This window comes from Medicago sativa, chromosome 5, assembly GCF_051527215.1.
Source record: "Medicago sativa cultivar Bolivia chromosome 5, Bolivia_mono, whole genome shotgun sequence".
NCBI lineage: Eukaryota > Viridiplantae > Streptophyta > Magnoliopsida > Fabales > Fabaceae > Medicago > Medicago sativa.
In genome coordinates, this window is record NC_140753.1 from 5,620,542 (window position 1) to 5,646,305 (window position 25,764).

At 33.1% G+C, this 25,764-nt stretch overlaps 2 protein-coding genes across 6 annotated transcripts; both read left to right on the forward strand.

The window, feature by feature from the left end:
• Nucleotides 1-3,416: 3,416 nt before the first annotated feature.
• On the forward strand, nt 3,417-5,266 carry LOC146919462 (small ribosomal subunit protein eS12y-like). The gene is made up of 5 exons (XM_085712794.1): nt 3,417-3,476; nt 3,555-3,599; nt 4,424-4,718; nt 4,899-4,964; nt 5,056-5,266. Exons 2-5 carry the CDS (start codon nt 3,592-3,594, stop codon nt 5,113-5,115), a joined length of 429 nt encoding a protein of 142 aa, XP_085568920.1. The 5' UTR covers nt 3,417-3,476; nt 3,555-3,591; the 3' UTR covers nt 5,116-5,266.
• Nucleotides 5,267-12,348: 7,082 nt separating this feature from the next.
• On the forward strand, nt 12,349-22,591 carry MSH4 (MUTS-like protein 4). 5 transcript variants are annotated; one of them, XM_085712795.1, is made up of 24 exons: nt 12,349-12,536; nt 13,774-13,977; nt 14,099-14,134; nt 14,235-14,347; nt 15,132-15,177; nt 16,098-16,144; nt 16,386-16,493; nt 16,561-16,636; nt 16,909-16,981; nt 17,069-17,214; nt 17,361-17,446; nt 17,932-18,071; nt 18,180-18,319; nt 18,413-18,463; nt 19,016-19,079; nt 19,598-19,741; nt 19,823-19,890; nt 20,006-20,064; nt 20,522-20,678; nt 20,765-20,817; nt 20,885-20,983; nt 21,304-21,418; nt 21,485-21,607; nt 22,243-22,591. In XM_085712795.1, exons 1-24 carry the CDS (start codon nt 12,471-12,473, stop codon nt 22,405-22,407), a joined length of 2,379 nt encoding a protein of 792 aa, XP_085568921.1. In that variant the 5' UTR covers nt 12,349-12,470; the 3' UTR covers nt 22,408-22,591. The 5 variants fall into 5 exon arrangements, 3 of the variants coding, with proteins under 3 accessions (XP_085568921.1, XP_085568922.1, XP_085568923.1); XM_085712796.1 differs by having other exon boundaries at nt 20,915-20,983; XM_085712797.1 differs by lacking the exon at nt 21,485-21,607.
• The last annotated feature ends 3,173 nt before the right edge of the window (nt 22,592-25,764 follow it).

Genomic DNA, 25,764 nt, shown 5'->3' on the forward strand with positions numbered 1-25,764 from the left:
ACACAGCTCTTCATCTTTCCTCTGCACACGCTTCTCAATGCAACTTGTACAGAACCCTTTAGCTGGCGATGGCGATGGCAATGCTTACTGCTTTTGTTAGAAGATTTCTATGGCCACCTAAATCATACATACCCCAATTGAATGTTTTTTTCTATTTTCCATTTTCGTGACCCGTTTGAGGGGTAACCTTGGCGCAACTGGTAAAGTTGTTGTCATGTGACTGTAAGGTTACAGGTTCAAGTCCTGGAAACAACCTCTTGTGTAAAAACAGGGTAAGGCTGCATACAATACACCAAATGGTGGGACCCCTTCCCGGACCCTGCGTATGCGGGAGCTTCAGTGCACCGGGTTGCCCTTGCCATTTTCGTGACCTGTTTCTTATCAGCTTGTGATTATTTGTTAGTCTTCTACAAAATTACTCTAACTAATTGGAATTTCTCTCCCAAAGCTATCATAATATTTCTTTTCTTTGACAAAATCTTATTACGTTTTCTTTCTATTGAACCTAAATTAAGGGAGAGGAAAGAAAGGAACAGAAGAACGTTGAAGAGATCCTTTCTATAGAGAGAAAAATCAAGGAAGAACAATACATAGAAGAAGTAAAAAGAGCAGTCACTTATGGCTTATGCAATAGAAAGAGAACGGGATAAGGGAAATGGAGAAAGCCACACAAGGAGGGTTGTGCTGATTCAGGGCGCACCATAAATATTTAAAGAAAAATTAAATCACAACCGTTAATTAAGATCCAATGGTTATTATTAAGTCCTCTCATCTCTCATAATAACACTCCTCTCATTTGATATGATCTATATATATATATATATATATATATATATATATATATATATATATATATATATATAAGTATAATTTTTTTAGGCATCTAGATCTTTTTTGAAGAAAAGACATCTACATTTTTACTTTTAATTAAAATCAAAATTTTATAAAAATAATCATACGCATTATGCAACGCCAAAAAAAATTATACGTAGTAGCGTAACATAAAAACAGACACACATAAAGTATTACTCTAAACGCTAATGTGTGTGTGTGTGTGTGTGTGTGAGGTTGAAGAAAGAAAATAAAAATATTTGGTATCATTAAATGACAGCGTGAATAAAAATATTTGTGAGGTTGTGATGATTAAACGATATTGAAATTAAATATATAAGTGATAAAAAGATAATAAAATTCCTTTGAAAAGAAGGTAATAAAATTAAATGGGACCTCCTTAAATAAAATTAAATGGAACGGTTCAAAAAAAAAATTAAATGAAAGAAAAAAATATTGAAATTTAATATTAACAAATAAAAGAAAAGGTTCCCAACGTGAATTGAAGAGAGATACTTGTGAAATAAATTATCGAGAAGTAGTTTTCTGAAGTAACATTCAACAACTTTTGGCCAAAGCTCATTCCATTCAATTTTATGCATTAAAAAAAGTACTTTTTTTAGTAAGTACTTAATTGATATTGTATTTGGCCTAACTTCTCCTTAAAAATGTAGAGAAATTGAAAGAAAAAAACCCGGGTCAAACAGTATCTTACTCGCCCACAACGGCAGTGTAGAAGCAACTGAATTTGGGAGAAAAAATTGAAAAATAGTTAAAAAAAATTAAAAATATATAAAATTGGAAAATAGTTAAAATAAATTGGTGAGGTAGCACTCAACCAAGCAACACTAAAAAAATTATATGCATTAGTGTAACAAAAAAACAGATAGACGGACATAAAATATTACTCTAAACGTTAATGTGTGTGTATATGTTCGCGAGGTTTAAGAAAGGAAATAAAAATATATGTGATCATTAAATGACAGCGTGAATAAAAATACTTGTGAGGTTGTGATGATTAAACGATATTGAAATTAAATATATAAGTGATAAAAAGATAATAAAATTTCTTTGAAAAAAAGATAAAATTAAATGGAACCTCCTTAAAAAATTAAATGGAAGAGTTAAAAAAAATAAAGTTAAATGGAAGAAAAAACATATTGAAATATAATATTAAAAAATAAAAAAAAGGTTCCCAGCGTGAGTTGAAAAGAGATGCTTGTGAAATAAATTGTCGAGAAGTAGTTTTTTAAAGTAACATTCAACAGCTTCTGTCATCCCAAAATGTTTAGCATAGAACACATTCACATTTTACCAGCATATATCAACACACAACACATTCACATCCCAGGATGCTGAAACAATAAATCTTAAGGTCAATTAGTTTTAAACTGTAAGTGTTCAATTTTTTCTGTGAATGGATCATTTCATTTGCTGAATTTCTAATATTTATCCCTAGGGAGATTGTCTAAGTTCTATAACAAGTTTGGCTAATCTGAAAAAAAAAATGGAACAATTATAAGTTGATAGCAATGAATTTAAAGAAATCAATTTGAACTTAAATGAAGAAACTGAAAACAAATCATGCAAAATCAATTTGTCAAGAATATGTGTAGCAATACCACAACTTAAAATATGAAGTGTGTCTTTGGTTGGTAAAGTGACAAACATATAGGGCAGAGATATTAAAAATTTGGTAAAATGATGCATTGAAAAATAAATAGAATTGGTTGTTGCAACAATTAGGACCAAGAAATGAGACTGTGCTGATAAAATCAACAAATAGGACTAAATTTATTCCAGTGATTTACATTCTGGTCTGTTTAAGGCATTGTTTATGTTTTAATCAATACTGTTACTCATGCACAAGAAGCTAAGAACATAAAATGAAGAGGGAAGAAGGATCGACTCTCCTTCCAGCACCACATCTACCATGTTTTCCTATGAACTTACTTCTGTCATAACATTACCTTATTCAGTAATGATGGTAAAGTCGCAAAGAGCTAGCTGAATCTTTGACAACCAAAACCAAGAGATTGTGGAATCAATTTCTAATCCTCGATGTGAAATTGAAGTTGAATCATCTCCTACTCACAATAGTGGCAGAAACTCGATTGTGGGAGACATATATTGTACTAATAATTAAGTTATTCAATGTTTGCCACAATCTGACCTACTTCCCGAATATGTTACACCCTCATAATGGCTACTGTAACTGGAGTAAATTGTAGTGAAATAGTTCCAATGAAAACCAAACTTTCATTAATATTTTGATAAAGGTTTATAATATTTGTGCAATATTCGTTCATTTGCTCATTTTTTCTTTGGAACAATTTTTTTTTTGCAATGGTTTCGTTTTTGGTAGACCTATCTAAGATTTGATATGTTATGGATCATGGTTTTTTATATTTATATGCATGTAATATCTAAATTTCGAATCAGTTTACTTTTAAGCGTATTAACAAATATGCGTTTGCCAACAAAATTATCCGAAAAAAGCAATCCACCCCGTGCGAAGCACGGGTTTGTAACTAGTTAATTAAAAAAACGTTAGTATTAATTGGAAAAGTAGGGTTTAATCTTCCATCGAATTGAAACCCTCTCTGTGCCTCTATCTCCGCCTTCCTGCAAATCGCATCCAGCTGGTATGTACACTCTCACGGTTTCGCTTCTCTTTCTGTTTTTCAGTTCATAATCTACCCGTTCCATTTTGTTTTATGCAGGAATTAAACTCCATCTCTTTTATATCAACCAAGAAATATGTCAGGGTATGTATGCTAATTTATTCTATCATATGAACTATATTCAAAGTTTCAAATGCAATTGTAATTTAGGCCCTGTTTGGACAAACATCTGATAGCTTAACCACTTATCATAACTCATTTCCACAGCAAAAGAAAAAATAAAGTCAAACTGTTTTTGTATAACCCATAAGCTGTTTTCATAAGTTGTATTGGAGAAATTATGAAAATAAGCTGAAGACAGCTAAGGAACATGTCATAAGCTGTTTTCATAAGTTTTTTTTGAACAATCTCACAAGTGTTTTTTACCACTAGATAAGTTCAATTAGGCCAAGGGCCTGTTTGGATTGGCTTATTTGTTTAGCTTATGCAAATGAATAAGCTTTTGTGTATTATTCATAAGCTTGTCAAGATAGTTTATGAGAAAACAGCTTATGCATCTAATTTTTGTTAGTGAGAACTTATGAATTAATATAAAAGCTTATTTATTTGCATAAGCTGTTTTTAATAAGCTCAAAAATAAGATAAATCCAACTGGGCCCGTAGTTTTATCGTTTAAGATCTGATCCTGAAACAACTCGAATCAGTTTAACTTGACTAGATAACTGAATCTGATATCCGGTCACCTTAGTAATAACTACAAGTAATTAAGAAAACAACTGAATTAATCATATGCATTGCGTTTTCAGTGTGAAAATTATTTGTCTCAAGATTTATGCTCCTGGTAAAAAGTTCTATACATTCTTCTATTTATATGTTTTGGTCCTTGTGTGTCTCATGTATAGCTTTTCCTTGCAAGTTTAAAAATCTTTAATAAGTTGCTCACTAGTGAAAAAATCTTTGTTATGCAGTGAAGAAGAGGTTGTTGCAGTTGAGCCTGTTGTTGCTGCTGCAATTCCAGGCGAGCCAATGGACATCATGACTGCTTTACAGCTTGTCCTTAGAAAGTCTCGTGCTTATGGTGGTCTTGCACGAGGTCTTCATGAAGGTGCAAAAGTGATTGAGAAGCATGCTGCACAGCTTTGTGTTCTAGCCGAAGATTGTGACCAACCTGATTATGTCAAATTGGTGAAAGCCCTCTGCGCAGAGCACAATGTTAGCTTGTTGACAGTTCCAAGTGCAAAGACCCTTGGAGAGTGGGCTGGCGTAAGTGCCCTTGATTCTTAACCTAGTTTTATCCAATTCCTTGTGCACATCCATTTGCTCCCAATTCCCAAATTTATATTGTGAACTTTTATTCTTATACTGTTCTTTATCCATGCCCGCGCAGTCTTGTTGCATCATTTTATTTATTTTATTGATTTTTGGGTATACTTTTCCATGTAGTTGTGCAAGATTGATTCAGAAGGTAAAGCTAGGAAGGTTACCGGATGCTCTTGTGTGGTTGTCAGGGTATGGTTTATACTTGAAATGCAAATGTTCCTATTGTCTTTTTTCATGCTAAATGTAAATTGAAGTATTTCCCTTTTTTTTTTGTTTGCAGGATTTTGAGGAGGAACACGAAGCCTACAATGTTGTTTTGCAGCATGTAAAAGCTAACTAAGCTTCAATATATGCATTGATTTGTCAATTTTTCAATTTGAAGTTTTTGTTTGACTGTCATGGATTGTGCCTTTATGAAGTATCTGCTAAGGGATTTTGATGTTTTTATGATGGTTTAACACTTGATTCATCTCATTGCTGCTCTTACTCAATTCTGACTACATGCTCTGATTTTCTTTATTATTATTGAGACTGACCTGCTGAGTGAATTGTTTATGCCAATCAAATTCCAAACAAGAAGAGTAACGCAGTTGGTACAAAACGTATGCTAGTTGTTAACGATTGTGCCATATATTGAAATGGAACTCCATTGCAACAAGTCCATTGGCGAGTATGGTAGAGTACTACTGTTGCTGCAGCCTTGATTGAGGAACGAACCTCATTTGACTCAATATTTGTGGTGCAAGCGCCGTAAACCTTCAAGAATAACCTATAACCAATTTTTACCTCCTTGTAAAAGAATTTAATCACCCAAGAGTGTTTGGATGAGATGATCCACGTCTCTTTTAACTTAGTCAGAGGTCTTGAGTTTGAATTTAGTTTTAGGAATCCAGTAGCATTAAACCTCTTGAAGTAGAGTTTTGTCATCCATTGTGGTCCTTTCCTAACTTGAGTATTGAATAAAATGAATTTAGAATTGCAAAAGTAAACATCCAAGGCTTAGTAGAAGTTATAAAATAACTGTGTGATGAACTTATTTATGAATGTTTTATATTAACTATTTAGCTGTTTTATTCTGTTAAAAAGTGGTAGTTAAGTGAGATTGCTAAAGCAGTAGAGAAGTGAAGGAGAGAGGAGAATTGATGAGAAAGATAGAGAGTAAACAGCGAGTTTGAGAGTAGATTGAGAGTATTCAAACTTGTTTCGCTCTTTCAACTCGTGAGGATTCGTTTGAGTTCATCAAACGTGGTTTGACAAAAATTAGTGTATGTCTGGTTTTCGTTACCAAACTCAAGTTTACTCAAAACAATATTAGATTTCTTACAGCAATATAAAATAATTCACCAATTTATAGAACGGGGCTAATAAATGGATAAATATTTTCTTCAAAAAAGACGCTAAAAAAGTAATTTTGATCCATGGATGTAAAACTCGCTTGCAGGTGTGATAGTTGAGTATTGGAGTGATTCGAAGGTTCAGATTTGATCTCCGGCCTTGTAAAAGTAACAATATTAATATGGAGAATGCTAACTAACAAGTGTCGTAAGGGCATCGGTTAAGCATCCAAAATAAGTAAGTTTTTATGAAAAAATTATGTAATCATTGTTTGATAAAAAATAACATCTTGTATTTTCAAAACAAAATTTCTATTTCGAGATTCCTATTATGAATGAAGGAAAAATGATTCTTATTCATCAATGATAGAGATTGCAAGCATATATATACATAGTGTGCTAGTGTAGGATAGCTATGGTGATCTATCTATATAGTATAGAAACTGGAAACTAAGCTGTCCTAGATAACTTGCTGCGCAAGCTATCTTCTTTACTATTATCATCCAATATCCCCCCACAAGATGGAGGTTGGTAGATATCTATCAAACCCATCTTGGACAAAAGAATACCAAAAGGTTGAGGCAAAAGGGATTTGGTGAAGAAATCTGCTAGTTGCTCCTTGGATGAAACTGGCAGAAGTTTCAAAATGCCTGCATGAAGCTTCTCTCTTACAATGTGGCAGTCAATGTCCAAATGCTTGGTTCTTTCATGAAATACAGGATTGGAAGCTATGTGAATAACACTCTAATTGTCACAGAAAAGAACAGGAAGCTTAGGGCATTGAATGTGAAGATCTCTAAGCAAGTAAAGAAGCCATTGGAGTTCACATGTAGCTGAAGCAAGTGCCCTGTATTCAGCCTCAGAAGAGGATCTGGAAACAATTAATTGTTTCTTAGTTCTCCAAGAAATTAAGGAGTTGCCTAGAAAGAAACATTGACCACTAATAGATCTTCTGGTATCAAAACACCCTGCCCAATCAGCATCAGAAAAACCTTGCAATTGTAAGGATGAATTTCTGGGAAAGTGAAGACCCTTGCTAGGACATCCTTTGAGATACTTGAGCACCCTTAAAGCAGCTTGATGATGAATCTGAGTAGGTTTAGAAAGAAACTGACTCAGCTGCTGTGTAATGAAGGTAATGTCAGGCCTTGTAGTAGTAAGATAAAGTAACCTGCCAATCAGCCGTCTATATGATGAAATGTCTTCATAAAGAGGTGAAGTATCAGCATGTAGCTTGATAGAAGGATATGAGGGTGTTGAAACAGGTTTGGAGTCAATAAAACCTGAATCAGAGAGCAAATCTAGGCAATATTTTCTTTGGCATAGAGAGATACCCTTGTGGGAATGGGCAACTTCAAGGCCAAGAAAATATTTAAGCTAACCTAAATTTTTAATCTTGAAGGATGCATGCAGAATAGATTTGATGTGATCAAATTCTGATAATGAATCACCAGCCAGTATAATATCATCCACATAGACAAGTAAAAGAGTGAAGGATGAATCAGTTTGTTTGATGAATAAAGAGTGGTCAGAAGCAGCTTGAATGAAGTGATGCTGCAGCAAAATGGAGGTCAACTTCTCATACCATTTTCTGCTTGCCTGTTTGAGACCATACAATGATTTCATCAGCTTACAAACTTGATTTGGCTTGGAGGATGAAACACCAGGAGGAAGAGTCATATAAACATCTTCCTACAGATCTCCATGAAGAAAAGCATTGTTCACATCCAACTGATGTATGTGCCAATGCTTTATGGATGCCAAAGCAAGAACCAATCTGACAGTTGTCATTTTGGCCACTGGAGAATATGTGTCAAAGAAATCAAGGCCTTCAATCTGATTGTAACCTTTTGCTACCAATCTAGCCTTATATCTTTCAATTGATCCATCTGCATTGTGTTTCACTTTATAAATCCATCTGCATCCAATGTGTTTCACCAGTTGACTCAAGAGCAGAAATCTCAGCTTGCATAGCTTGTCTCCAACATTCAAATTTGGTTGCCTCAGTATAGGTTTTAGGTTTAGGGTTGGAATGTAAAGAGAGAACATAAGAAGAATGATAGTTAGACAGTTTATTATGAGAAATATAATTGGAAATGGGATATGTAGAAGTATGAAAACTATTGCAGACATAGTCTTGAAGATAGGAAGGAGTAGTAATGTGTCTGGAGGAATGTCTAACAGGAACAGGTAAAGGAGGAGAAGGAGGAGGGCTAGGGTTTAATGGCTCAATAGGAGGGTCATAAATGATAATAGGAGGATGAACAAGAGTTTCATCAGTGTTGGGAGAAGAGGATGATGATGAAACAGAAGGAAAGTACTCCCAATTAGAAGTAATGGACTCTGAGGTAGTTGGATAAGGTAAGATATGTTCATGAAAGATGACATGTCTGGATACAAATATGTCTCTAGTATGCATATCTAAAAGATTGAAGCCTTTGTATCCTGATTGATAGCCTAGAAAGACAGATTTTCTAGATCTGGATTGGAGCTTGGTTCTATGAGCTTGCAAGGATGAAGCATGACACAAACAACCAAACACCTTAAAAGAAGTAACATCAGGAAGTTTATTGTATAAAACTTGAAAAGGTGATTGATTTTTGAGAACAGGAGTGGTAATCCTATTGATAAGGAAAACAACATGCAAAATAACATAGGACCAATATGAGGAAGGTAATTTGGATTGAAAAAGAAGTGCCCTGCCAACATTAAGAATATGTTGATGTTTTCTTTCTACTCTAGCATTTTGTTGGGGAGTCTCAACACAAGATTTTTGATGTATTATACCATGAGATGCATAAAAAGTAGAAAGCATGAACTCAGGACCATTGTCAGACCTAACAACTTTAGGAGTGACATGAAATTGATTTTGAATCATAGTAATAAAGGACTGAACATGATGAGCTACTTCAACTTTTGATTTAAGTAAAATAACCCATAAAAACCTACTATGATCATCAACAATGGTTAAGAAAAATTTGTGACCATGTATGGAAGAAACAGACAAGGGTCCCCATATATCAAGGTGAAGAAGTTCAAAATTACTAGATGCATGAGATAAACTAGTACTGAAAGGTATATGTTTTTGTTTAGCAAAGTGACAAATGTCACAAATAGCTTTATTATCATTGGTAATAATAGGATACAAAGATGACATTTTATTCAATCTTTGATGGGATAAGTGTCCCAATCTAAAGTGCCATAAGGCTTGAACAGGAATGGAAATACTTGAATTACAAGTAACAGAAGAAATTGAAGTACAAGGTACATTTATTTTGCTAGAAACTGAATCAAAAGAAGCTAAATTGGAAACATGAAACTTGTATAGTCCATCTTGTTGACTAGCTAAACCAATCATCTTCAAAGATTTCATGTCCTGTATAAGACACTGATTATCAGAGAAATGAAAAACACAAGATAAACTTTGACACACTTTAGCAACAGACATAAGATTCAATTTGAATGTGGGAGAATAAAGCACATTGGTCAAGTAAAATTGAGGGCTAAAAACAATAGTACCAGCTTGGTTAAGAACAATAAAGGAACCATTAGGTAAATTGACATAAACAGGTGGAATGGAATGTATAGAAGTAAACAAAGATAAAGTAGTGCATATATGTTCATTTGCACCAGAGTCAAGAATCCAAAAAGAATTGGAAACTGAAGAACATGAATTAGCAATGGTTATACCTGCAGATGAAGAAGAAGCAGAATAACCAGAAGTGATATTGGGAGAGACACTTATATGGTTAGTAGTGGGGCCAGGGGAAGGGTTAGGTACTGAGGAAACCAAATTTGCTTGTTGAAGAAGCAACACAAGTTGATCAATCTTCTCCTGAGCCAAACCAATACTACCAGATACATTGCTTGCATCAGAAGATTCAACTGAAGAAGCATTAGCTTGAGAATTCATAGAAGGCTGAGAATTCATATGGACTTGTGAATTAGGTTTGTTGGGAAAACCATGCTTCAGATAGCAATACTCAATAGTATGATTATATCTATTGCAGAAACTGCAATATCTGCCAGAAGATTTATTGGAAGATCCCCTTCCACGCCCTTGGGGTCTTCTAGTGTCTGAAGCATTCACAAGTACAGAACCTTCTTCTAGAGAAGGAAGAGAAGGAGTATACACATTGTTACTCTCCTCCTGAACAACAAGAGAAAATACCTTGTTCAGTGAAGGTAAATGATCAAGTAGGAGCACTTGAGTTTTCACAACTGAAAACTGATCATTGAGACCAGTTAAAAACTGAATTATTTGATCTTCAATCCTATATTCTTTGTTAACTCTCATAGCAGCACATCTGCACTGAAGAGGACAAGTGCGAGTTGGAATTGGACGGTGAGAATGAAGTTCTTCCCATAATGCATTCAATTCAGTGAAATATTCCAACACAGATTTGGAACCTTGCTTAAGATTGTTAATGGAGGAACGTAGATTTGCAATGCGAATACGATCAACCTTTGAAAATCTCTCCTTGAGATCTTGCCAAACATCAAATGCAGTGTTGTGAAAAACAACTGTTTGTGCAATTGGATCAGAGAGTGAAGCTATGAGCCAAGATTGCACTAGGTGATTACACCTTTCCCAAGCATTTTTGTAGATCGTCATCATCAGGAACAGGAAGAGATCCATTGATGAATGGAAGTTTATTCTTCGCGCCAAGAGCACGTTGCATTGATCTACTCCATGCAAGGTAATTGGAACCATTGAACTTTGGAGAAATCACCACAGAATGAGGACCTTCGCTAGGGTGAACATAGAAAGGAGATTCAGTATCTTGATTGGATTGTTGAGAACGAACCATGGTGAATCAATCAGAAATGAAGCAAAACAGAGGATTGAAGAATAACGCAGAAATCAAGAAGAAAGAGTCTCAATCAAGAAATTGAGATCAAGAAGCAAGAATAATCGGTGAAACAAAGAAGAATCACACGAAAAATGATGAGAAATCAGAGAAAGAAGAAGCTTGAACTTCAAGCTTCCATGGCGGAAACGGTTAGAGAAAAGAAATGGATCGTAACAAACTTTTCTCTCTTGAGAGAGTCTCGTGATACCATATTATGAATGAAGGAAAAATGATTCTTATTCATCAATGATAGAGATTACAAGCATATATATACATAGTGTGCTAGTGTAGGATAGCTATGGTGATCTATCTATATAGTATAGAAACTGGAAACTAAGCTGTCCTAGATAACTCGCTGCGCAAGTTATCTTCTTTACTATTATCATCCAATAATTCCTTAACCATTGCCCTGAGGATACTGATTAGCAAAACCCTATCAATATTGATTTTTTTTTTAAAAACGGTAATTTTGATCCAAACTAATAAAAAAATAGCTAATTTTTGTATAACTATGTTATATGTATAAACTAATCTTTGTTGAGAAGTGTCACACAAAATAGGTTCTCTTCTCTTAACTAGGTTTTTTTTTCACTGTTACATTGTATTGAAAAATAAGCACAAAACTATCATCATTTTCCAATTAAATACACAAAGTGGAAACAAGACAAATAATAGTAGCATTACTTCTTTTTATAATGCTACTATTATTTGCATTGTTTTCACTTTTCAGCCAAACACGTCTCTCAAGACCAGACAATCATAAAAAAAAGGTGGTAGCAGTGTATTTAATTGAAAAAGGATGATAATTTTGTACTTATTTTTTAATACAATGGTAACAGTGAAAAAAAGCCTCCTAATTAAGTTTCTTTATTTGTAAGAGCCACTTATCTAACCTTTGACAACAAAATTGAATTCCATACTATCAAAACTATTTCACAATCAGATAGTCATGACACCACTGGCCATTCCATCTTAATCAGTCAGGTAAGAAAAAACAAATTTAATTTATTTTGTAATTCTAAAAATACGTAGCTTAATTTAAGATCGTCAAATCTTAATCAAAAGATCACATACACGTTATTGCAAAGATTTTGTTACTGCAACAAATTCGAATCTCCTTTTCTTTTGGTAGTGGTCGGAGTTTGAACTCCGGACCTTACATATTTTTATGCATTGTCCAACCAAATAAGCTAAGCTCACGAGGACAATTCGAATCTCCTTTAAACACATGTTTAAGGTGCCCAAATTCCCTTACCACTTACACCTTGATGGCGGAGTTCTTTTTTTAATCAACCACATGTTGGTTTCAAACACAAATTAAAAAAAGATTTTATTTTTTTATTTTTTTTATGTAAGCATATTTAAACATAAATGAATATAGATTCAAATCCGAATACGACGGGGAAAAGTGCAACCTCGCGTCAAAAATAACCAACGCTCTTATAAGTATCACAGAAGGTGGCGCGAAAATCAAAATGTGGTGAAAATTGAAAGCACACAACGTAACAATGGAAGACGACGGTGGAGAAGGTTCAAGCTTCCTTGTTAGCATCATCGAAAACAGAGCCAAAGAGGTTTCGATCTTCAATTCTCAGTTCAATTAGTTTTCATGCAATAAAGGAATCATCATCTCGTTCTCTTTTTCTCTCTTAAATTGTTTTTCAATTTACTTCATCGTTTGCTTTTCAAATCAATTTGATTCTTGTAGTTGATTTTGATCGAAATGAAATTCACACGAATTCCAGGATTAAACTGTGCTTTTAATTGTTCTTATCAATTCATACGTTGTAGGAATTTCAATGCGTTAGAAATGGAAATCTAGATTTGATTTCCAAATTTCAATCTATGGTTTGCGTTATTGGAGCTGGAAAGTAGTTTCATTCTCGTATTTAATTATTTTGTGGATTGCTTCACAATGTGAAAGATGCATTTTATGTTTATTGATTCTGTTATCATTTCACTTCTATGAAGCACATACACGAATACAACATTGACACGTCGACACCAGTAAAATTTTGAAAAAAATGAACTAACCAAACCTAATCAAACATTTCGTGTCGGACACCCCTACCATCAGAAGTGTCGGTGCTGCAAAGTTTGACTTTTCCTCCCTAATTCTACTAGGTTACCAGTAAGATCAGATGTTCAATTTTTTTTTTACCACTATATATTCTGTTTTTTTAATTATTCTACTGTTAAGCAAACTCTATGAAATTTGCTACTAATGGTACAAAATTTAATGTTTTACCCAAATATTCGGCACTCCGGTTATTTACTCTTTTGATAGTTATGTCTGATTGCTATAACTAGGTTTCTATTTTGTAGTAATCGGCCACTAATAGTTCTGTGTAGTTCGTTCCTGTGTTTTCTCCCTTATACTCCTTTAACAGCCATGAAGGAATTTGAACCGATCATGGTATTCATTTTGAAGAAGAAATTGATGTATCATTTGTCACTGATATAATCCTAAACTTGAAATAGCTAACAAGTCAGATCGTAAGCATAAAGAGTGAAAACATGTCTTCCACTGATTTATAAACATTACAAAGGGGCTTTTGCCTGTTAGGAATTCAGTCGAGTGATGAGAAAGTTCATACATGTTAGAAAGGATTGTTAACAAAGAATTCGTACATAAGTTGAAATTCCCATGTTATGTATTTTCGTAACTTGAAAAAAAAAACGAGTCGGTCCAATTTTTAGAGTTTGATAACTTTTTTTTTATGACTTCTAAGGTATTAAAGAACTGGTTCAAGTTAAATAAATGAATTTATAGTGCTTAACTTGGATCAAATCAATTGAATTTTCTGACAGGTTGGATTAGCAGCTTTTGATTTGAGGTCTGCTTCACTGCACCTTTCACAATATATTGAAACCAGTAGTTCATATCAAAACACAAAGACATTGCTGCATTTCTATGATCCCATTGTGATCATTGTTCCTCCAAACAAGTCAGCCTCCAGTTCTACAAGTACAGTTACTGAATTGGTTGACAGATTTTATGGTTCGGTCAAGAAGGTAATATGATCATGTCTCTTTGTCCTTACATCCCTCTAATGGTTATGTTTTTGAGTGCAAAACTGCTGTGCATGATGTCTATCTATGAAGTACATCTCATTTCGAGTTCTTTTATATGCAGGTAGTGTTGGCCCGTGGTTGTTTTGATGACACAAAGGTTTTAGCACATACATTTTATCTTTCATTTCAATTGATTTCAAGGTTTAGGATTCTATAGCAAATTTTTTCCTCAGAAATGCACTAAATTTGTGCTTCAGGGAGCTATCTTAATAAAAAACCTAGCCGCTAAGGATCCTTCAGCACTTGGTTTGGACACTTATTACAAGCAGTATTATCTGTGCTTGGCTGCTGCTGCCGCTACTTTAAAGTGGTACTACCTCTGTCTCAATTTATTTGTCCTTCTACGGTAATGCACATGTCTTAAGAAAAATCGTTAATTACACTCTTTTCGAAGGCTAAATAATCTGTTTTTTTACTAAAAGTCTAAAATATTCTTATTTTACTAAAAGTCTAAAATATTCTTATTGTAGTAGAAGTTTGGTAGAATGACTAACTAATATACAATAAATTGATATACCAATACATAAGGATATTATTGGAAACAAGTAGTTAATACTCTTTTTGTCAAAAAAAGTAGTCAATACTCTCTTGATATTTTGGAGTGACAAATAATTTGAGACAAACCAATATTCCAAATAGGACAGGTAAAATAAGACGGAGAAAGTGTTACCAATACCCAAATATATGTTGAGAATATCTTGAATGATGAACTTTGATTTACTCCTTTACAGTATCTGTATCTGATGCAATGAATAGTAGATTATATCTCTCTCTTTTTTTTTTTGTTACGGTAGATTATATCTCTTTGATTATACCAATTACATCAGTAACTAATAAACAAATATCTCCACTTAACTAAAATGTTGTCCTTTCCATTCTTTTGAAGTTATTATATAAAGCTGTACAACATTCTATATTAATCTAAAATTATTTAATATCATTGAGATAAGTGTTTGTGTCTGCACAAAGAAAAACATGTGATGTGCGCATGTCTTTCTTTTGGTGGGTGATTACATGTATATACTTATGATTATTTAATACTTCTTTTCTTACTGTTCGATTGCCTGAGATTCATTTTTTACTATGATTGCCAGGATCGAAACAGAAAAAGGGGTGGTTGTTACCAATCACTCATTGTCGGTATGTGTTGCATAGTTGTTCCTTCATTGATGTTTTTTTAAAATTATGGAATATTAGTTAGATGTAATTTTAACTTTTAAGTCAATATTGCTTATATTGTGTGCATTCCCTATATCTTTATGAAAATAAGGTATACACAATAAACAACTTATGCACTTACTACTCTACACAACAATATATGTGGCTCTATATGAGCTTTGAGTGCGGCAACTGTTTGTAAAGTTTTGCTATCTTATGAGTGTAAGAATCTTGTAAGTAGCATTATAGGATTGCATGCAGGCGCATCATGCAGACCTCCACAGATTTGCATGGATGCAAATTTAAATTTAAAATAGTAAATGAATTAATCTCTTTCTTGGGTATTGGAGATTATTAATGGCACAAACATACTATGAGGCTATATTAGAAAAACTCAAGATGCACTATATCTTTTTGTATGTCCAAAACACATGCAATTTAGAAAAGTTTCTTTTTTCTTTTTCTTGACTAAATAAATATGAAGTTGAAGAAGGGAGTTAGAAGTTTACTTTTACATGATTCAATATGCAAAACCAATAATATTTAGGGTGCTTGGTAATATACCAACAATGTGCACTGGCAGTATATTCCATCACCCTGTTGCCACATCTTTCAAATGTACCAGTACAAAGCTTCAAATATTCAGCTTTGTGCAAATACACTTGCAAGTTTTCCCGCCAGTTGCATTGTAAACTTCCAGGTTCCATCCATTATTTGCCATTCAATGGATTATTAATGTTCTTTAGGACAGTGGTCATTGGACAATGCCCAACCTCTGTATACTTTTAACTTTTAAATCTTTAATCACAAATCTCCTGCGTCATTTTTATATGAATTTTAATCTGCACTTAGCGTATAGTAGATTGAGTTCACCATTTTTGGTGTGCATTTCTCAATTTCAGGTCACCTTTAATGGATCCTTTGATCACATGAATATCGATGCAACCAGGTAAGCTTGCTTTCTTGCTTTTTTAAGCTGAAAGTTCTTCTTCACTGGTGAGGGGGCTAGTACAAACTACATTAGCTTTCCCTAAAATAATATTGTATTGATTTAAGCTCTCTGATTCCCTAACCTTACTTTTGTGATATATTCTCAGCAAATAAACTTTGGATATAAAGTCCATTTAACATTTCATATATCATCTGTTTAGTCTATGATAATAGATTTCTTGCTTCAAATTTAAACGCAGTGTCCAAAACTTGGAAATTATTGAGCCATTTCATTCTGCCCTACTGGGAACAAGCAACAAAAAGAGAAGTCTATTTCACATGCTCAAGACAACTAAAACTATTGGAGGGTATGCAATGATTCACACAAGTTTCCAGGCGCAGCATTAGTTGATTGACATTTATTTTTTCCTCCAGGACCAGGCTCCTTCGTGCCAATTTGTTGCAGCCTCTAAAAGACATCAAAACAATCAATGCTCGTCTTGATTGCCTAGTCAGTTTCAATCAAATTCTCTCATGTTTAACTTTATGTTCTTTGTTTGCTAACCTTTCAGTTTACTATTGCTACCTTTTTTTACAAGTCTGCCATTATTATTGAATTCAGTCCCGGTGTATTCTTATTTAAACTTCAGTGCTCTAGTATGAAACTCCACTCCTAATTGTAGTCTGATTTGAATTTTTTTAAGCTTGAGAACTGCTGGACAGAGGTTTTACATTATTCCTTTGTTTATATATTTTGATATGTTCTTTAATATTTCATTGTAGGATGAACTGATGAACAATGAACAACTATTTTTTGCCCTCTGTCAGTTTTTGCGTAAATTTCCAAAAGAGACTGGTAACTAAGATCATAATTGAACTGAAATTAGTCTTTAAGAAGTTTATACATCTTCGGTAGTAACACATACAGACTGCATGGTTTCAGATAGAGTATTATGCCACTTCTGCTTTAAGCCAAAAAAAGTTACAATTGAGGCTATGTCAGTTGATCGTTCTAAAAAGAGTCAAGTGCTGGTATCGAGTGTAATCCTCCTTAAAACTGCTTTAGATGCCCTTCCATTACTTTCTATGGTACCTCTCTCTCTCTCTCTCTCTCTCTCACACACACACACACACACACTAACACAGGCACTAACCCTTCATTAGAGTTAGGTATTCCTGAAGTTATCAAATAATGAAAAGATGTTACAGATCTTTGCTTCTGGTAAACATAACAGGCGCTTAAGGATGCTAAAAGTTCACTTCTTTCAAATATCTACAAGTCTGTTTGTGAAAATGAAAAATATGATCTTATTAAGAAAAGGTATGCTAATGTTTTCTTATATGCCAGTGCGTACATGCAACTCTTACATCTAAGATGATGAAAACACTATTACTTGGTTAGAATTGTTCTGAAGCTGTAATACGGGAAAAAGACTGACTAGAATATTCAGAGCAAAATATTGCTAAATCAACAATCAACAAATAATTGTTTGGCATATTACGAATTAGCTACAAAGATATGTGATGGAGTTCCGGATTAGTATGAAATGCCCCATCCTAGCAAGCTGTATGTTTACAGCGCACAATAGATTACCTTACCCATTGGATAAAAAAAAAATTCTATGAATTGCTTTTAAATCTTGGATATTGAGAAAGCTTGATACTCTAAATGGTCACATCCCACTGCAATGTAAACTATTTAGTGAGTAATATACAATATTTTAATTGATATAAAAAAAAAAAAAAACACTATCACTGTGTATTTACATTACCAATCAGCTCATGTCTTTGGGAATTTTGTTACAGGATAGAGGAAATTATTGATGAAGATGTGCTTCATGCGCGGGTTCCTTTTGTTGCCTGCACTCAGCAATGCTTTGCTGTTAAGGCTGGAATTGATGGTCTCTTGGACATTTCACGAAAATCATTTTGTGAAACCAGTGAAGGTTTATAAACAAGATTGCTAAGTTTTCTTTCCTGTCAACAATGTAATCTTTCTTTGAATGCAGCTCTTCGTATGAGGCTTTCCTAAAGCATTTGGGGTTTTTGCACAGCTATCCACAATCTTGCAAACAATTATCGAGAGGATTTCAAGTTGCCAAATTTAAAGCTTACATTCAAAAACAGACAGGGATTTCATTTTGTTATACCACAGAAGAATATTCAAGGAAAGCTTCCAAACAAGTTCATTCAGGTTAGGGATTGGATTTTTGTTGCTACATTTTTAGGATAGTCCTTTTAAATTTATCTTTTTCCAAACCTAGTAACTTTTCCCTGCTTGTAATAGGTTGTAAAACACGGGAACAACATTCATTGCTCAACTTTGGAACTAGCATCTGTGAGTAATTCGATCATTTGGATTTCATAGACACGGCAATTCTATTCCACTTATAATAATATACAGATAAAAAACGCCTATTTAAATACATTAATTATACTTGTTTGAGGACGCATTTGGGTAGAGTCTACTAATGCAAAGGCTTTAATGTGGGTGCATTAAAGTTTGATAAGATCTTGGTCAAGCTAACTGCATTGTTCCCAATAATGACATTCGATGGATATATACCACAGAAGGAAATGATCCCTCTGTTCCATCTACCTTCTGCCAGTGATGGGAATTCCTTATTATGTATAATGGCTCATATCCGAAGGAAGTTTATAAATTATAAGTGTCAAATTTGATTAAACATTTAAGCTTTTCATTGGTGAAATTATCTTTTTGTATATGGTTGGCCCATGAATTTTTTTAACTCACAAAATGGTAAGCATAATCCAAGCTTCTGATTTAAAATATAACACATAAAATGCAGCTGCATTTATTTGATATGTCACCACACTAGTTTGGGCTCCTAAAAACTCCAATTTTATTTTATTTTAATAAAACTTGCAGTTGAATGCTAGGAATAAATCTGCAGCTGCAGAATGCTATACAAGAACAGAGGTTTGTCTCGAAGGTTTGTACTTGATGCACTGCCAAGTGCTACCTGCCAATACAAACTTTCATTTGATTTGGCATGTTTTCTTTTTTCGTTCATTTGTGCATAAATTACACAACTCATAATTGACTTTGGCACTACCTAATGTAAACTTTCATTTGATTTGGCATGTTTTCTTTTTCTTGTTTCATCTTCTAAACCAAGTATTTTTTATATTCAACATCTGTGAGGTACTTACTTTCAAATATCTTCAGGATGGGATATGGTGATCTTTTATTAGTATTATCCGACTAATTTTCAGTAGCACTACCTAATGTAAGCTTACAGAATTAAATTAAGCTAGTTTAACTTGCAACAATTGTTCATCAAATGGATTTTGTCTTTTAATAAATATTAAACCGTAAATTTAATTATCAACAAATTGATTTGTAGATACGAATCCTATATATTTACTTCCTTGAATTTGCAATATCTCATATTTTCAGGTATTGTAAATCCCTGTTATAAATGTATATTGTAATAGAATTTTTTTACAGAACTAATGGATGCGATTCGTGAGAATGTCTCTGCGTTGACACTGCTAGCTGAAATCTTGTGCTTGTTAGACATGATTGTGAACTCTTTTGCTCATATGATTTCGACTAAGCCCGTGGATCAATACACAAGACCAGAATTTACGGGTAAGAAAATTGGTAATTTCTATAACATTCTTGTACAGCGATGGAGAAAACTCTTTATTGATCTTTTATTTTATTTTCTAGAGAATGGGCCAATGGCAATTGATTCTGGTAGACACCCAATCTTGGAGAGCATACACAGCGATTTTGTTGTAAGTAATAAGCATCTCCAGTAAACATTGCAGTTTCTCCCAACATGGTGGCATTTTTTAATGTTCAAGAATTTCTGCCCTTTTTTATAGAGCAAATCAATCTTTTGTGTTGCAGGCCAACAATATATTTCTGTCTGAAGCCTCAAACATGGTGATTGTGACAGGCCCTAATATGTAAGAAAATATCTGTTTCACATTAAAGGATAACTGTTCATACCGGAGATTGATGGCAGTGAAATTCTAGATGAACTTTAATTGACATAGACAATGACTATCCATGAGTCATGACTAAATTCTGTTGGTAAGAAAATGAAAGTGTGTATGGGCTTATCAGTGATAAGTAAACATAGTACAGAGGATACACAACAATTTTTTTCAGACGAGGTTGTCGCTTTAAAGATCCGATAACACACCTTGAAACTAGACTTAATTAGGTGATGTAAGCATGTCCTGTGCATTTTCCTTCAAACAGTTCCTTAAAACCCGTCATCATTCTTTAAAATTAGTATGTGTTACTTACAGTTTAAATGTGAATTATTCGTAAACTACAGCGAAGTTTACTCTTTGTGTGGCTAGCTGTTTAGATGAAGAATATAGTCACAAGATTTATTTTTATATTCCTTTTCCCCAGGAGCGGAAAGAGCACTTACCTTCAACAAGTGTGTCTCATAGTTATCATTGCTCAAGTTGGGTGTTACGTTCCTGCCCGCTTCTCAACTCTGAGGGTAGTTGACCGTGTTTTCACAAGGATGGGTGCAGTTGATAATCTTGAATCAAACTCTAGCACGGTACAATTTCTTGATGCCTGTGTTTTAAAGCTATTTGATTAAGTTCATATGTTTATAATTATATATGAAGTTATCTGGAAGTGTAGTTCATGACAGAGATGAAAGAGACAGCTTTTATCATGCAGAATGTTTCAGAGAGGTAACACTACCTTTTGATTTTCTTCACTCTTGGTATGCATGCAGCTTTAAACCTTTATTTGATGCAGGAGTCTGATTGTTATGGATGAACTTGGTAGGGCTACTTCTTCATCTGATGGGTTTGCAATAGCTTGGAGTTGCTGCGAGCATCTTTTGTCCCTAAAAGCGTAATTGTTGCTTCTTTTTATTTTTTTTTATTATGATAGGCATTTTTAACAAACTTTATGGCATGGAATTCTTACAACTAATAAATCAAAGGTCTCCGTTAGATTTTCAATTTCCCATTATTTCAGTGGAAGTTAAATTGAAAAGAAATAGCAGACACTAAAACACTCGAAAACTTGGAGCTAAAATTTCCTTCACTGCTTTGGTATTGAATCGTTTATAGTAAGACAACTGGAGACTGCAAAAGTTTTCCCCATCAAACGAACATGTTTATATAATGGACGATCATGTCTTGTGAGCCATGTTTTTAATCTTCTTTCAGGTATACCATATTTGCCACTCATATGGAGAATATAGCGGAATTAGCAACAATCTATCCCAACGTGAAAATTCTCCACTTTCATGTCGAATTAAAAAACAACCATTTGGAGTTCAAGGTAGTATCTCTGTTTTTTCTCTTGCATTGGATGACTATCTGCAAACTAATATTCTTCTTTACTTAGTTTCAACTTAAGGAAGGACCGAAACATATCCCCCATTATGGCCTTCTCTTAGCAGAAGTGGCAGGATTACCAACTTCCGTTATTGAGACCGCCAGAATGATCACATTAAGGATTTCAGAGAAGGTGATTATATCATGCTTGCAAAAATAGGATATTAATTTAAAGGAGAATGCTAATAATGAGTGCCCTTGGGGCATTGGTTAAAGTACTAAAATAAGTAACTTTACAACAAAAAGTTGTGTAATTATTGCTAAGACAAAAGTAAAATTTGCATTTCCAAGACAAAATTTCCACTAATGGATTCCTTAACCAATGCCCTTAGGGCACTGGTTAGCAAAACCCTAATTTAAATGACGCACACTTTAACTTTCCATGAAAGAAAAGATAATCAAGCTTGATTCCTTAAATTATAAATACTCTTGGAGAAATTCCAGTGCAAATAGCAGAGAATCATGTGCTTAAATTTTTACATGGAAACTCATACATGAATGCATATAAAATTTGTAGTCAAACGAACTGTTATATGAACAGGTTAATTGGCTTTTTATTTTTATTTTTTTTATTTCATTAAGCTGTCAATCTGTCATCACCATGATTGTGCTATCTATTTTGAATACAGTGATGTTTCACAAAGTTGTTTGCTTCATGTCTGTTTTTCATATCCATTTGTTAAGTATGCAGTGGACAAAGAGCAAGTGTTAAACATAAACTGGCACTAAGCACGAACACTAACATGTGATATTACTCACTGTCATTAGGAAAAGAAAAGGATGGATGTCAACTGCTTGCAGAATCACTCTATACAGAGTGCTTATCATGTTGCACAGAGGTTGTTATGCCTGAAATATTCCAATCAAGACGAGGATACAATTCGGCAAGCTTTGCGGAATCTCAAGGAGTACTGCATCAAGCAAAAGCTTTAAAAATGGCCAAAAAGACAATCTTTTCTTTGGGCTGATTCTTTTCAGCATATGCATTTGTGATTAATCATTAGATTGTATAATTTTGGGAACAAATTGTACTCAATTGCATCACTATAAGAAGTTTACTAGACTTTAAGTGTAATGTTCTTTTTCAGGATAAAGGAAAGTTGATCTATTTTTAGAATTGCAAGCCAGTGATTGAAAATTCAATATGCTAAAACTTAAAGCGGTTTTTGTGATTCAATATTCAACTTATTATTCATTTTTTGGGATAACTATATTCAACTTATTTAGATTATGAAAAGAATTGTTAAACAAAAAACTTCAGTGATAAATGTTAGCTCCCCTCCTAGTACTGCAGAGCTAAAACTAACTGGTAGTCAATTTTTTATTTTTTAAAATGACAATTTCTTAATCATCTAAAATAATAATAATATGAACAAAACAAAATTTCCCTAAAAAAGTATACAAAACAAAAGATCACAGTTTGTTCCATTCACTCACCCGCTTAATATCCAATCCAAGCATGGTCATTACTCATTAGTCAACTAATAATTTTTTTATTAATCTCCTTCCAAAAAAATTATTAAACATTCCCTATTGTTTTCTTTTTAAAATGTTCATTCTATTTTTCCTTTAAAATGTTCATTCTATTTTTCCTATCAACTAATTTGTGAATAAATTTTGATTATCTAATTTTTTTTTTAAATTCTTTCAGAAATTCATTGAATCATACTCTCGCATACAGTATTATTTATCAATGCATCACATGAGACAAATAACACCGCTCAATATTTATTATCCTTTCATGTAACTCGCAAGAGATCTAGTTACAGATAACAATAGGGAATAAGTTACATATTCGTTTCTTTATTTATGATTATGATGAAACATTGTCTTATGTTAATGTTGATTCAACTTGAAAGTTTTCATTAATAGATGAATGTAGACGAAAATTTGTTTCAAAAAGCGGTTCCAAATATACATCAAGCTGTTTTCAGCTTATTTTTATAAGCTCTACAAAATAGCTCATGAACACAATCTATAACTATTAGAAAATTAATTTAACTTAATTTAATCTTTTTGGTATATAATTAAGAGAAATGTTAATAAGTGTTTTAGAACATTCATTAAACACCTTAAATGATAAGTTATTATAAAATTTTGTGTATTCATTGCATTATAAATCAAAATATTTAATTTTTTAAGATGTAATTTTTTAATATGAAATTTTTAAAGAGTGTCACACTCGCTAGCAAATCCTTATAAATAACTAATACGTAAACATTTGTTATATAATAAACACTTTTGTATGCTCCAAATTACAAATTAAATTGCTTATATGAAGTAAATACACACTCCTTCCAGAAAGAGTACGCATAAATCCATGATTTACTTATGATGACGTTGTGCATGCATCAATTTGGGTAGGGAACAGAAATGAATGATATTGGTGGGACTAAAACTTTTCTCCTTATAAGTTGTCAAATCTGAGATGAAGGACAAGACAAACATTCGCAATTGGCCATGTGGCTGGTCTATGACGACTAGATTGTGGGACGAATTTTTTTTTTTTTTTTGAAAGAAGATTGTGGCACGAAATGACAATGCTAATAAATAAAAGAAGAATTTTATTTGATTTGAGTCATCAGAGACTCATCATTCATCATTTAACGGCATGAAGCCAAATTTAGGATGTGCCCACAACTTTTTTTTAGTTAAACTGTCTCTATAATCTTTCCTATTAAAGTGAAACTAATAATTATCATCATCCATCCCCATAACTATTAACATCACAAATTCCCTTTTTCTACTTTTTATCACACGTTTCTTTTAAGTTTTGATGACAAACACGCTTACGCAAATGTGACTTAATTTTTTTATCTTACCTCTACATATATGCTTGGTTTAACTCTTAGAACGATAAGAATTGATTGTAGAATTCATTTTGACTATTTGGCTGTTGTTAAGGAGAATTGATTCTATTTGAAACTAGGATTTGTAGTTTTTGATTCTAAATTTGATTTTCACATACAAATTTATAGTTCAACTCATTTTTACATGAATGTTTTCAATTCTATCAAAATCAATTATCTACATTGCACAACCCTAATTCATATTTATATGCTCCAATAAAAAAAAACAAATATTCGTATGGAAAAGGAATTTGATATTCTAAAGTTTGATCTATAGGTAAGTAAATTTAATAAAAAATTGTTTCTCTCTATTGATTTGTCATTGTTGGATGATGAGAAAGAGTCTCGCCGCTAAAATTTTAGGCATTATGCGCGTTCGTGATCGTACACCAAAAATCTCTCCCGCTCCTCCATTATGTCGAACCAAACTCTCATAGCACTATTGGACCATGAGGGAAGTCTCATTGAGTTGGATTATCACATTGGACTAAGACCACACAAGTGAGTTTATGCATCACATGATCTGTGAGTTTATGCATCACATCTACACCCAAATCACATCTTCACCAAAAACCCTAAGGTATTAGGTTTCCAAGTTCTGTTATTTAAATGTTGTTCAATCTCAACTCATCCATTCAATACGAGATTTTAACTCATACTTGACATATCACAATCACAATCATCATTAACCGAGAAGTTTATTAACCCCCCTGAAATTTTGATCGGGTTTCACTTATATTTACATGAGTATTTTGATATATCTCAAATAAATGTGAAATATTCATTGATCTTTTTGTTAATAGATTTTTTCTTTTTATTATAATTCTTTTTTTTGAAGGAATTTATTATAATTCTTAACGTAAGCTACAAATAAAGTTTATGTTTGTGGATATCAGATAGAATATATTTTTTTCAATGTTTTTCAGATGGAAGTGGGACGTCAGCAAATCACAGAAACATCTGTAAAAGTTAAAATGAGAGCCCTTAATCACAAACATCGAGTATCACTACAAGAAATGACATTTCGAGGAGATATGGACGATTTCCAAGGAGTTTTGTGCCTCGGAGTTTCAGTGCTTTCTTGTAGTGAAAAACCATCTTTAGAAATTGTTAGAAACTGAAAAATTGTATAATCGTGAGCTCACAATCGGCTGCATTTTTTCTAATTTTGAAACTAAACAAAATATTTTCTAAAAACAAAATACAATCCTGCACACCATTAAGCTAATAATTTATTTCGATTTTCTATAATATTTGCACCAATGTTCCTATTGATTGTTGCAAATCATAGAAGCATATTAATTTTTTTTACAGGGTTGTACTATTATATGTATTTAAAGATTACAATTAAACACGGTTATTTTTTATACAATTAAACCCGGTTATTTGTGTTGTTACTTTGATATTGACACGAATTGTCGTTCAAGAGTCCTTTACCACT